The following is a 12,886-nucleotide window of genomic DNA, read 5'->3' on the forward strand; positions in this document are numbered from 1 at the left end:
ATTTGTGCTTCTACACCCCCCATATTCTATGGAAGAATACGTTATTCAATTTTTAATGGCTCTAGGTACCGTTGTTTTATCACAATGCGAGAAGCATACATACCTTCATGCAGATTCTTCATAATTTAATTTCTTTGAATATAATACAGGGCGATAATATTTGGTGGCAGCAATTTGAAAACTGATTCGCCGTTTATAGTTTTCAAAGCAAAATGCCAAAACGAAATTAATAGTCTTTCAAGGCAAATTGTCCTTTTGAGCTAAAAAACTGAAAGCTTTCAGATTTTATATTTCGCCCAAACGGGCGTTTTTTTAACGTTTTGTGTGTTACCTTTATTTATTAAAGTTCATGTTCTTCGTACTTAAACCAAAAAATTCAATTCAACAGAAATATCACAAAACATTTCAAAGAGCATATCTTTAGAATTTCCGATACACAGTTTCGCGCGGTATAGATAAAATGTGGAGGATAAATTTCTGGAGATAAATTTCTTTTTTCGTACAGTGTTACCATGGCTAGCTTTGAAATCGTTGAGCTTCTTAATCAAAAACGCATAAATGCTTTACAAAATATGAAAAAGAATCATTTCAAGAAAAATTGCTATTTACATTTGATTCTGCATCTGGTTTACATGTTAGATTTTACATGCTTTGGTGATTCTAGTTTATATGCTTTAGTGATTCTGCATATAGGAATGAAAAGTGAAAGCTAACAAGATCGCAATACTAGAACAATTTTGCTAAGGCTCCAGCAAAATAAACACACTTTGCCCCCATGCCGCACCGACACTATACATTTACAAACAACCATGCCTTGTCGGGGTTTCGAACCCGGGCCCTTCGACACGGCAGTCAGCGACGCTACCATACCGGTTGGGCGGCATTCTGGATTTATTCATCATGATTATAATTATGGTCTTATATCGCGTGCATTTTTATGTATGATGAAGAATAGTGTGAAATATGTAAGAGGAAAAATGAATGTATGATGAATGATGTATGATGGAAAATATTCGCATGGTGTAAAAAAATTCGCATGTTTCCGAAAAATATTCCGCATATTTCCGGATGGAACTGTAAACATGTTGGATACTAAAAAAATTCCATCTAGTCAGGGCCGGTTCAACCCGTGCAGCCGCACCGGGCGACAAGGTTTAGGTAATAAGGTTTAGGGGTTTACGAAGGAGCTAGGCAGTAATAACTCTGTAACAATGGAATCATCGAATATTTGCATAATGCAAAATGTTTAACCCGTTTCTATAGAACTGTGATTAATCTCAGAACTATTTTAATTTAAATAATATAATATTAATACTAACAATAAAATTCATACTATTAAATATTTGCACTTAATGCTCGTAATAATTTTACGATTTCAGTGAAAAATGTCATTGAAATCAAAGAAATAGTGCGAATGAATTAATTAACAACTAGCTTAATTTTAGTTGGCTTGGGGGGGGAATAGCGATCTTAATAACTGAAATTTCTGATAATTGAAATAACTGTTCCACAATTCACTTTAATGAATACTGGTTTTTGAGCTTTTGTAGTACATTTACGCCTATAGAACTTTCTAGCTCTGTTTAAACTACGTACTTTATTAAGCCCGGCTGCGGCATTTTCGGCGCTAGGGTTCAGTACGCCGGATATAAAATTAAAAATATTCACAATTCACAGAAAAATATATCCTCGTTTATTAGTCGCTTGCAAAAATAATTTCGCTAGGGCCCTCCGAAAATCCATATCATATGCTGCATATGATTGTGCCCGGTCCACACAGCTACAGTGGCATAGCTACAACTTTTGTCGCCTAGGGCAGTTTCTAAATCTGTCTCTTGCTATACAAACAAATAACTGTAAAAAATGTCAAAACTACATGCAGAGAAATTAATTAAAGCATTACTATTATTTTTGAAGAAAAACTTAAATTCTATCACTATAGAGGTCTGTATGGTTGCTTCTGCTGTGACGTAGACCAGTAGAGAAAGATTTCTTAAATGCATATTTTGCACCGGATGGCAAAAATTCTAGCTCCGGTTGTGCATATAGTCTGCTAACCGTTCTCTTAGAGGAGTCTAGATAGCTACCAGATAGTACCTCATAGTATCTGCATACTGAAAGACTTAAATAAACAGGTAAAGGTAAAGGTAAAAGTATGGGGGACACCAGCGATGTACCATAGGTCAACTGGTAATGCCTTCCCATACTAACTCTTTGAGAAAAAAAAAAGGGGGGGGGGATAATTGCAAGTTTTATAAGAATTTGCATAGACTGAAGCTTTTCAAAAAGTCTAAAGTTTGCCTATTATGGTACATCGTGCAATTCCACAGTACGCCCCGCATCCAGTATTTATTAAAAATAAGGGTGTAGGGCATAAGTAGATTACAAAATAGTAGGAATACAATTTGAGATTCACAAGATAAATTGAACATCTGATTTGGTGCAACAAAAATAGGAGATAAACATAATTAATTAACAAATAAACATAATGAGATAATTATAATTAGTACTGGCAACACAATGTTAAATGAATTGTTATAATAATGCTAAAGAGGTAGGTGTCCATGGGTTATTTCAGATATATTGGTTTATTGCAGTTTATAAAGTTCAGTTCACGAGCGGATCCATTTTGTCCATAATTACAGCATGTAAAAGTTCACTAAGTTTAAACTGTATGTGGATTTACACTTGACAGAGATCTACGGCGTAGGAAGAGAGTCGTTGCATAATTTTCTGAAACTTTGGATACTGATGTTTATCTTTAATTAAAAATCTTTGGAATGCCAGGAGGTCAGTTCTTGGGAATTTTATGTGAATATCCTCAGTTAAGGGGCATGAGAAAACGTAGTGATCAGGAGTTCCCTGTTCCCCACATATGCAGATGTCAGAGTTTGCCAAATTTCTTGCGTAGAAATAAGTGGGGAAGGGTCCATGTCTTGTTATAAAGTAATTTAGGGAAGGATTCGAGTTCAGAGATGCTAAGCTTACATTGGGCATCAAGTTATATGTGCGTCTTCCCTGTGGAGCATTGTTCCACAAATCTTGCCAAGATTTTGAAGCAAGTTGTTTTAGTTGGTACTTGAAATTCGAGCGAGGCCACGGAATGATGATTTCAGTACCATCTTGATTAATAGCTGCTTCTTTGGCTAATTCATCTGCCTGATCATTACCAAAATGGCAACTATGTCCATGAGATTTGAATTTTGTAGTTTGGGATTTTTCCAAGAAGAGAATTTATGTCGGATATCAATGGAGAGGAAGGTAAGGGATTTTTAATAGCTAGAATAGCTGCTTGGGAGTCAGATTTTATGCTAAATTCGTTGAGATTTTTGAGAATGGACTTAAATAAAGAGGAAAACATCAGATTAGTGGTGTCAAAATCATTAGCGAGCTGCATACAGTTTACCAAATGTGCAGCGGTTACCATAAAAAGCCTTCCTTTACTATTTTTTAGAACTTTTTCAGTATTCTCTAGATAGAAATGTTCCGGCAACGTTTCTGGAACTTCCAAAAATTTAAAATGTTCCAAAATTTTAAAATGTTAATCCAACGAGAACTTCGACTCAGCCTTTCTAGAAGAATCTTTACCCAGTTCTAGCTCTAGTATTTTTGGTACTGTTCTTTAATCGGGATGGGAGTCGTCGCCAAATGTTTTGCTAAACTCGCCAAAAGATTGATTCACATGAAGTCGCCAAAGTTTACTTCTAAAGTCGTTACAATGTTAACTTTTTTTAAGAAAAAGTAAATGAATGTCTTCTCAAAACTGGCAACAATTCAAATTCCGAAAATGTAACGTTCACTTGTGCTATTATTATTATTGTATTTACCATGGATTTGAAAATTTGGACTTGCTTAATTATGAAATATCTTCCATACGATTTCTTCAAGAACGAAGGACTATTTAATCAGAAAAAAAGTGCACGAAAAACCATAAAATGATATTTTTTTTTTACTGATTTTTCGGCGGGTTGTTTAGATTACGTTAAAAATTGCTAATTTTACGAATATCCCTTTTATTTTTTCACTTGGATTTTTCTCCTACTTAACCACATGGCAAATATTTTGGTGAATATTTTTATGTTTTGAATTTTTCGCCAAATCGCTAATTTTTTGGCGATATCTGAATCCGGTCCCGATAACAGAAAAGTACCCTTTTATTTCCTAGAAAAACATTAAATTGAAATTCCAATCAACAATTTGACTACGTGATAACCAAATCTTTACTATCATGATTATTTGTTTTACATATTTAAATAATTAAAAATAAATTCTGTAAATATATAACAGTTTTTAACCCACAGTCAGAATTTAACTTAGCAAAGCTCCCAACATTAATCTGAACTAATCAAGAATTCTGTACAAAAATTAATTATTTCGAAGCATATAAATTAAGGCGAATATAGTTAATAAGTTTTCAAATAAAACATTTACAAAAATTGTTTTTCATAACCAATGAAGAGTTTGTATTTACTACTGATATATTTTGCTATGAGACTGCACTTACTAAAATCTTAAAATTAAGGAAATTTGATACATTTTTACACTTTCCCTATATCTTGTTCAAATTTTTAATCATTAATCAAATACTTTTTATTTATCCACTCAAGTTCAAATACATTTTTGAAACTTATAGTGGATGATACTTGATGTTAAAACAGTTTTTTCACAAAATTTTTAATCTAAAAAAATTTTTTTCGTAATTTTTTTTAAATTTCTCTTTTTTGACTTAAGTAAGAATTGACTTTAATTTTTTCGCAATTTATGTTTTCATTATAATTATTGCATTTTATGTTTTGGTATTTTTTCAGTCCATCTATTTTTTATATGTATTAACTTTTCATATATATTTTTTTTCGTCAATCTATTTTTTATGTGTGTTAACTTTTCACATATCACAACGGTCAGATTTTTTCATGCATTAGCATGTCTTCTAACATTAATTTTAACGGTTTTTTTCGTGTGTTTACAGTTTTTTTCCAGTTTTTCCAGACAAAAATTTCTTCTTAGTTCATATTTTAGTAATACAGCGTTGAAATATTTCGTGGAGCTACAGCTCCTGGTAACTTTTTAGCAAGATCGCTGCAATGTTTCTACCTACTATTATATATATATATATATATATATATATATATATATATATATATTACTTGTTTAATACCATTTTGAATTGTTAATAAAAATGGCATAACAAATTATCTCTCATCTGAAAATAAGAAACCTATTAGTCCTCCCAAAGGTTTTGAAAGAAGATCTATTTCAAAACTGTACATACCTCGTTTGAATTTTATTTCTACCTTTATTCGATGCATTGTGTATCATGGCAGGACCACGTAATCTTGAAAATACTTCATCGTTTGCAGATCTGTAGAAGGCTAATCCCAAATAGTAATCATTCCCTCAAACTTCCAGAGAAAAACCCGAGAAATAACTGTTAATTTTTATCATTTTTCGCAAAAACAAAACTAGGTTACCTAGAATTAATGGGAAGTTAGCATCAAACCAAAGCGAAGGTCTTATGTGTGTTGTAACGTCATACTTTTTTCACTATTGGCGCTAAATCGTACTGTTTGGCGAGAGTTTTCGTTTGCTCCAATAGCTGACCAAAAAATGCAGAAGTACCTAATTATTTTACTAGTTCTGTCAACGATTTATTCAAACGTTTTAAACAGACATTGTTTTTACACACACACACAGGCATTCTACTGACATGCAGAGGGTATTCATACATTCTTGTAACGACTTTGCAAATATTTATATATAAACAAATCTTAGAATTTTATTTTCTAATATGCTCAGCCTGATAGCCCTTTCGTTGAACTATCATATTACATCTTGATTTCGAAGATAAAAGTCTTTTTCTTAAAACATCCAGGTTGATTTTATTCCCCTCCTCCTTCACGATCTTGCAGTCCATCCAATGTTTTGGGATGCCGCTTATAAGGAGCTTGTTTTAAAATCCATATGCACAGTAGATGGTACACATCAAGGAACTTCGGTTGCGATGCATTTAAAGGAAATAGCTTCGATTCTGGTTTCATTTCTCATTTTTTCAAAAAACAGAGCAGTCGATTTAGAGGTATGGCTTGGAGACTATGGAACTTAACATAGTGAAGATTGTTTGGATAAAGAGGTGGAATATCTTCTTTGCAAATGGGTATTAAAACATATTTTTGATAGTAATCCGAGTTAATTTTGACATTTTTCTCTACTTTTCTTAGTTTAAGTTTTCCGTTATAAAAGAATCCAGTAATAACCATAAAACCTTTAGGAAAAACTTCCCTGGTTTTCTCCGAGCCAACACATTAAGTCTTTTCCTCCTCTTTTTTTGGTAGTAAATAACTATATCTTTTTCTAGTGCATCAGATAAGTATACGCAAGCCTTATCAATTGTAACTATATATTTCCATTTACCTCCTGCCAAATAATTTTCATACGGCGATCTTGGACAATGAGAAATATGTTTCGGCGTTATTATGAGCATCATGTTTTCTTGTTTTGATTAGCTTTCAATCAGATTTTATAATTTTGTTCCTACAGAGATGTTTAAAGATTTTGCAGTAGCTCTTTGAAGTGCTGGATTTTCCTTTTAAACATGAGATACGACTTTAGATTTAATAAGAGCTGTACGAACCTTTGTTGGGTATGCATTTTCTTGCCTTTTTCCCTCTTAGATGTAAACTTTGACACTTCTTCCCTTTTCTAAAATGAAATCTCTTCAAACAGGTACTAGAAATAGACTCGGTACTGATACAGTGAAACCAGAAATTCAAATTTGTACCAAGTTGTGAACAAAGTGGTGATGATGTTGATAGTGTATCTAAACATGTCTTCTTATCCTCTTTCTTCTTATTAATTCCTTTTATCTGAATCAGATCAGATCCATACGTTCACTCGCCTTCATAACTGCCAACACGAAATTAAGTCCCGTCAGCAGATCTTCACGCACCAAGGCAAATACAATTAAGAAGATGTTGCGCAGTAGCTTCATGGTTTTTACATTGGCGCAAGTGGGAAAGTCAGTATCACGAGAATATCTGAGGGTCCTTAAACCGAGCCAGAGCCTTTTGGTCCTTCCTGTCACCCTTGAACCCAATAGCAGTACCAGGACCTGTGATACGATACCATGAATGAGTCAGTAGCTCTCTCCAAGAATTGTTCATTAAAGCCTTTATTCTGAAATATAGTTCAAGGTAGGTCAAACGTAAGGTTCAAGGTTTTTACATTTGGCGCAAGCGGGAAAGTCAGTGGGAATATCTGATGGTCCTTAAATGTCCTGAAGTCAACCGAGGCAATACCACGACCTGTAACCGAGGCAATACCAAGACCTGTGATACAATACCACGAATGTGTCGGTAGCTGTCTCCAAGAATTGTTAATTAATGCCTTTATTCTCAAATATAGTTCAAGGTTGGTCAAACGTAAGATTCAAGGTTTTTACATTTGGTGCAAGCGGTAAAGTCAGTACCACGGGAATAGAGGGTCCTTAAATGTCCTGAAGTAAACCGAGCCAGAGTCATTTGATCCTTCCTGTCACTCTTGAAACCAATAACAGTACCAGGACCTGTGATAAGATACCGTGAATGTCTCGGTAGCTGTCTCCAAGCATTCCCCCCCCGGGGGTTGACTCAGGCGAACGCCTGGGAAGTACTGGTTAGGATCTGTACCTAGGCAGTCTCAACCACGGGGGTATATAATTTGACTTCACAGGACTAGAACCCGAGTATTGTACTCAGGTTGGTTCAGGCTTGGCAGGGACCTTACTGGTACTGTAGTGTCTGTTCCTTCGGCTGGGGTGGGGCTACATCGGAGATCGTCGACTGAGTCCCCGGGGGTTTGACCCCATTCCGTTCTCGTAGCGGGGACTGACAGAGTGGACAGAGCACCCACAAGCAATGGAATTTTTGCCGATGGAGTGGTGCCCGGAGGCAAGCTGACAGAGTTTTTGATTTTGCAACGTTTTAGTTCTGCCCAATGCTTTGTAAAAGCCGGGGAGGACTGCTGGGGTTGCGCCCGCGAGGACGAGGTCCCCAGATGACGGATATTCCAAACTCTGTATGGGTCTTCTAGGATATGGACCTGAATCAGAGGTCCTTCGTCTGGTGTGTCTGTCTCCAAACATTGCTAATTAAAGCCTTTATTCCCAAGTGTAATTCAAGGTAGGTCAAACATAAGGTTCAAGGTAGATTCAAGGTAATCTAAACATGCTTGAATGCTATATCGATGAGTAAGTTTCACGTTGCAAAGCTGTAATAGAAGTTGCTCAAAGTGATAAACAATTCTAATGAAGCAATTTTCAGCCAATAACAAGAAAATACAAATTTCTCTTCATAATATCTTTATTATTCTTTAAAAAAATATATAATACAAATTAAACAGAAACCTTTCGTATTCATATTAAATATTATCTTAACGAGTTGATGATAAACATCATATGGCTGACACCAGACAGGGAATCATTTCCGATGGCATCAAGTCCAGTTCACTACACATACGTAGGAGTAAAATTTTCTCTTTATTTAAAAAAGAAAAGAAAAAGAAAATTTTAAATTTTTGTCAGATTCCTGGATTACACTTAAAAACTAACTTGCTTCAACAACTCATGAATTTTAAGCTAGAATAAGAAAGCTAATTTAGCATGTATTTGACCCCCTTTTGTCTCGCTAGTGGGCATTTTATGTCCACTGAATTTAAGCTAAAACAATAAATGTTTATTTAAAAAATTTTTCCTGAAAAATTAAGCTCTATTTCTGATAATTCATTGGGCATCATCGGTTGATATCAATATAGTCTATGGTGATATAAAAAAATCCCTTTCTTAAAGTGCTTTTCGAAAGATACATTTCATCTTATACACAATGTGCATTAAGATGATTCATGACTTATTCTTTCATTTTTTAAAGCAAAATTATTCAGTTATTTTCATCTCAATGTTAGCCATTTTCCTTATAGAACGTCTTTATCGTACTAAACTTTCATATGCTCATATACACTGAAGTGACAAAAGTCATGGGATAGCAATATGCAAATATACAGGTGGCAGCAGTATCGCGTAGAAAATGTATAAATGCGAAGTGCTTTGGCAGGCCTTTCATTTGTGTTCAAGTTATTCATGTGAAGAGGCTTTGACGTGATTATGGCCGCACGACGAGAATTAACAGACTTTGAACGCGGAATGGTAGTTGGAGCTAGACGCATGGGTCATTCCATTTCGGCTATCGTTAGGGAATTCAACATTCCGAGATCCACAGTGTCAAGAATGTGCCGAGAGTATCTAATTTCAGGCATAACATCCCACCATGGACAGCGCAGTGGCCGACCACCTGCACTTAACGACCGAGATCAGCGATGTCTGCGTAGAGTTGTCAATGTTCACAGACAAGCAACACTGCGTCAAATAACCGCAGAAATCAATGTGGGACGTACGAGAGATGTGTCCGATAGGTCAGTGCGGCGAAATTTGTCTTCCTTGTGCTATGCCAGCAGAAGACCGACTCGAGTGCCTTTACTGACAGCACGACATCGCCTGCAGCGACTCTCGTGGGCTCGTGAGCATATCGGTTGGTCCCTAAACGAATGGAAAACCGTGGCTTGGTCAGATGAGTCACGATTTCAGTTGGTAAGAGCTGATGGTAGGGTTCGAGTGTGGCGCAGATCCCACGAAGCCATGGACCCAAGTTGTCAACAAGGCACTGTTCAAGCTGGTGGTGGTTCCATAATGGTCTGGGCTGTTTCTACATGGCATGGACTCGGTCCTCTGGTGCAACTGAACCGATCATTGACTGGAAATGGATACCTTCAGCTACTTGGAGATCACTTACAGCCATTCATGGACTTCACGTACTCAAACAACGATGGGATTTTTATGGATGACAATGCGCCATGTCACCGGGCCACAATTGTTCGCGATTGGTTAGAAGAACATTCTGGACAATTCTAGCGAATGATCTGGCCACCTAGATCGCCCGACATGAATCCCATCGAACATTTATGGGACATCATCGAGTTGTCAATTCGTGCCCAAAACCCTGCACCGTCAACACTTTCACAATTATGGACATGTATAGAGGCAGCATGGCTCAATATTCCTGCAGGGGACTTCCAACGACTTGTTGAGTCCATGCCACGTCGAGTTGCTGCACTTCGTCGGGCAAAAGGAGGACCGACAAAATATTAGGAGGTATCCCATGACTTTTGTCACTTCAGTGTATATTCTGAATGCAACATAATGTTGTACACCTTGCATAAAAAGAGAGAGAGAGAGAGAGAGTTCAATATCTCCCCTTCTACTGAACCAATTGTCGAAATTCAACTTGCGACTTAGGATATAAATTAGATTTATACATAGTATTGTTCTAGCATAGGTATTTTGACACAAAATCGGACTTTTCTAAAATGATATACCGATGGTTTTTTTTTTTTTTTCCATATTTTCATTCTACGACACAAATTATGCCTAGATATCAAATTTTGTAATTTTTTATGAGAAATTTATCTTTGCGTATTTTTGCAATTTCCGTTAAGAATAACTCACTTGGCCAACTTCTTAATTTAAGGCAACCTATTTTCCTCTCCTTTTTACTTCCTTGTACAAAGTAAAAAAGAAGTATTGTAATCGCGAAAAGTTTCAGACAGCATATTTCAACGAAAATATCTATTTTGACCGCTATCGAATGCAATTTAACGATGTTTTTGCATGACATCTGTACGTAAGGACAGAATAAAAGACTCTTTTCCTCCAAAAAAATTATAAAACCGCTTTAAAATGAATTCTGAAGAGAATTTTTCATGGTGTCTGTACGCGCGTACGTACGTATCTCGCATAACTCTAAAACGAGTTGTCTCAGAACGTTGAAATTTTGTATATAGGACTGTTATAACATGTTGATGTGCACCTCGTATTTTGGTTTCAATCGGCCGCACCAAACGGATATAAATATATTTATATATATATGCACTCTGTTACCCGGCTCAGTGATCTCAGTTTCTTTACTCTTATATGTTTGTAAATTGTGCATTTTTTGCTTTAAAAATGATTGAATTATGTTGTTTTTATCTTCCAGTTAAGGTTTTTATGCCTTTAGCAAATCTGTGTGCAATATTTTTAGAATTATCAACAATTTTAAAGTTATCTAAGTGCTGATAAGTCTTTTTTTTATGGAGGTCATTGATGTTTACATTTGAAAGAGGAGACTAGTGGATTTGTTGCCAATCTAGAGAAACTTAGCTTCGCAACAACAAAGATAACGCATTCATTTATTATTGCCAGTTAAATCATGCTTAATTCTTTCTGGAATTTTTTCGAGGAAATAAGTTTTTGAGATTTACTTCGTAATTTTTAATATAGATATTTTGAGTTTTTATGTATTTTTGCCTTCTCGCGAAGTGAAAACTGATTTAATTAAATGAGAAATACTCAATCGTCTGTGAAAAACTTTTTTTTTTTTTTGTTTGCTTAATTTCTTTTATACATCGTTCTAGCTTTATTAGAGTATTTGAATAGAACATGTGGCAACGATTAGATAATTCTATTCTTTAAATGATGTAAATTTTGTGCATTATGAGTTATAATATGAACGAAATATATACGTTAATTGTTATATAATTATTGGATTATATAACAGTTAACTTAGTTTCCGTTATATAATTATGATATAAGTTAACTGTTATATAATTTTTAATACTGTAAAGTGAATCTAGCGCCAGAGTGTCGCTAAACAAATACTAGAGTGAATTTTAAAGAATGCATTTATTCTATTGTGGTTTATGCTCTTTCGGAAAAGTAGATTTAATTCAATCCATTACGTTTAAATGAAATGCAAGAAAAAAATGCTTATAATTTAATATTCCGTACGAGGAAGTCATGTGATGTACACATCAGATTTTTTCTTTCAATAATACCAGGCAGAAACAACCAGGTCTCAATAAAACCAGGCAGAAAAATTGTTCGAAACAGTTGTTCGTGTGAAACAAACGCCATGTGATATGGGCTTAAAATTTTTAGAGCTAATTTTTTAAAAAACTACTCGTGCGATTTTTACAAAACTTGGCACTTTGGCATGATTTGAGTCGTTGAATGGAAATACGAAAAAAAATCGTAATATTATTTCAGAAAAAGTCCGATTCTATATCAAAGCATCTGCATTAGAACAATGTTATATATAAATCTAATATATACCCTAAGTCGCGCTTTCGAGACATGGAAAACGCAAGTTAAATTTCGGCAATCGGTTTAATAGAACGAGAGATATATTATTTAGGCCCCCCTTTTTTTGTGTGTGTGTGTAAGGTGTACATTGTTTTCATGGACACTGTATACTATGTTGATTATTTTCCAAGAGGTCCTGTACTGTCCGGCAACTCTTCGTCCTGACTTTTGATGATGTCTATGATCCAGGATAAATGGGTGACGACATTGGCATAAATACCAAATTTCTTTTTTTGGCCACATCCGTCTCCAAAGCTGGTCACACCGTAGACTGCCCAAGTGCCGTCTTTCTGTTTGTGTATGAGGGGACCTCCACTGTCTCCTCGGCATGAATCCACATTTCCAGTTTCATATCCAGCGCAGAGCATGTTGCCCCTGATGTAGTGGCCTTTATAAGCCTTTTGGCATTCTTTAGGTGGAACAATTGGCACATCCGCTTGATGAAGAACGTCACTTGTGTAAACAGTGTCAGCTCTTCGCGAGCCCCATCCTGTAACAGTATTCTATTAGTACCGTGAAAAGGAATAATAATGAAATGCACTCACAATGGAACCAAAATCTCACGAAAAAAAAATATATACTTATTATTTAAATAAAATTTTTAAATTCGTCTGCATTATTTTTAAAATCCACCCATGACTCCGTTTATGCTTTTGGACAATTATTTTTAACATTTTTTTT

General features: G+C 35.3%; 1 protein-coding gene across 1 annotated transcript in view; it reads right to left on the reverse strand.

Annotated features, from left to right (window-relative positions):
- Positions 1–8,335: 8,335 nt before the first annotated feature.
- LOC118192471 (chymotrypsinogen B-like) overlaps positions 8,336–12,886 on the reverse strand; it is a 68,724-nt gene continuing 64,173 nt past the window's right edge. Inside the window, exon 6 of the mRNA XM_085810285.1 lies at positions 8,336–12,695. Within this exon, the coding sequence (XP_085666411.1) occupies positions 12,325–12,695 (371 nt within the window). The 3' untranslated portion in view covers positions 8,336–12,324. The remainder of the gene's footprint in view (positions 12,696–12,886) is intronic.

The sequence above is a fragment of the Stegodyphus dumicola genome, chromosome 2 (assembly GCF_044657685.1).
Source record: "Stegodyphus dumicola isolate Sdum_Otavi_A_Nest chromosome 2, ASM4465768v1".
Taxonomy (NCBI): domain Eukaryota; kingdom Metazoa; phylum Arthropoda; class Arachnida; order Araneae; family Eresidae; genus Stegodyphus; species Stegodyphus dumicola.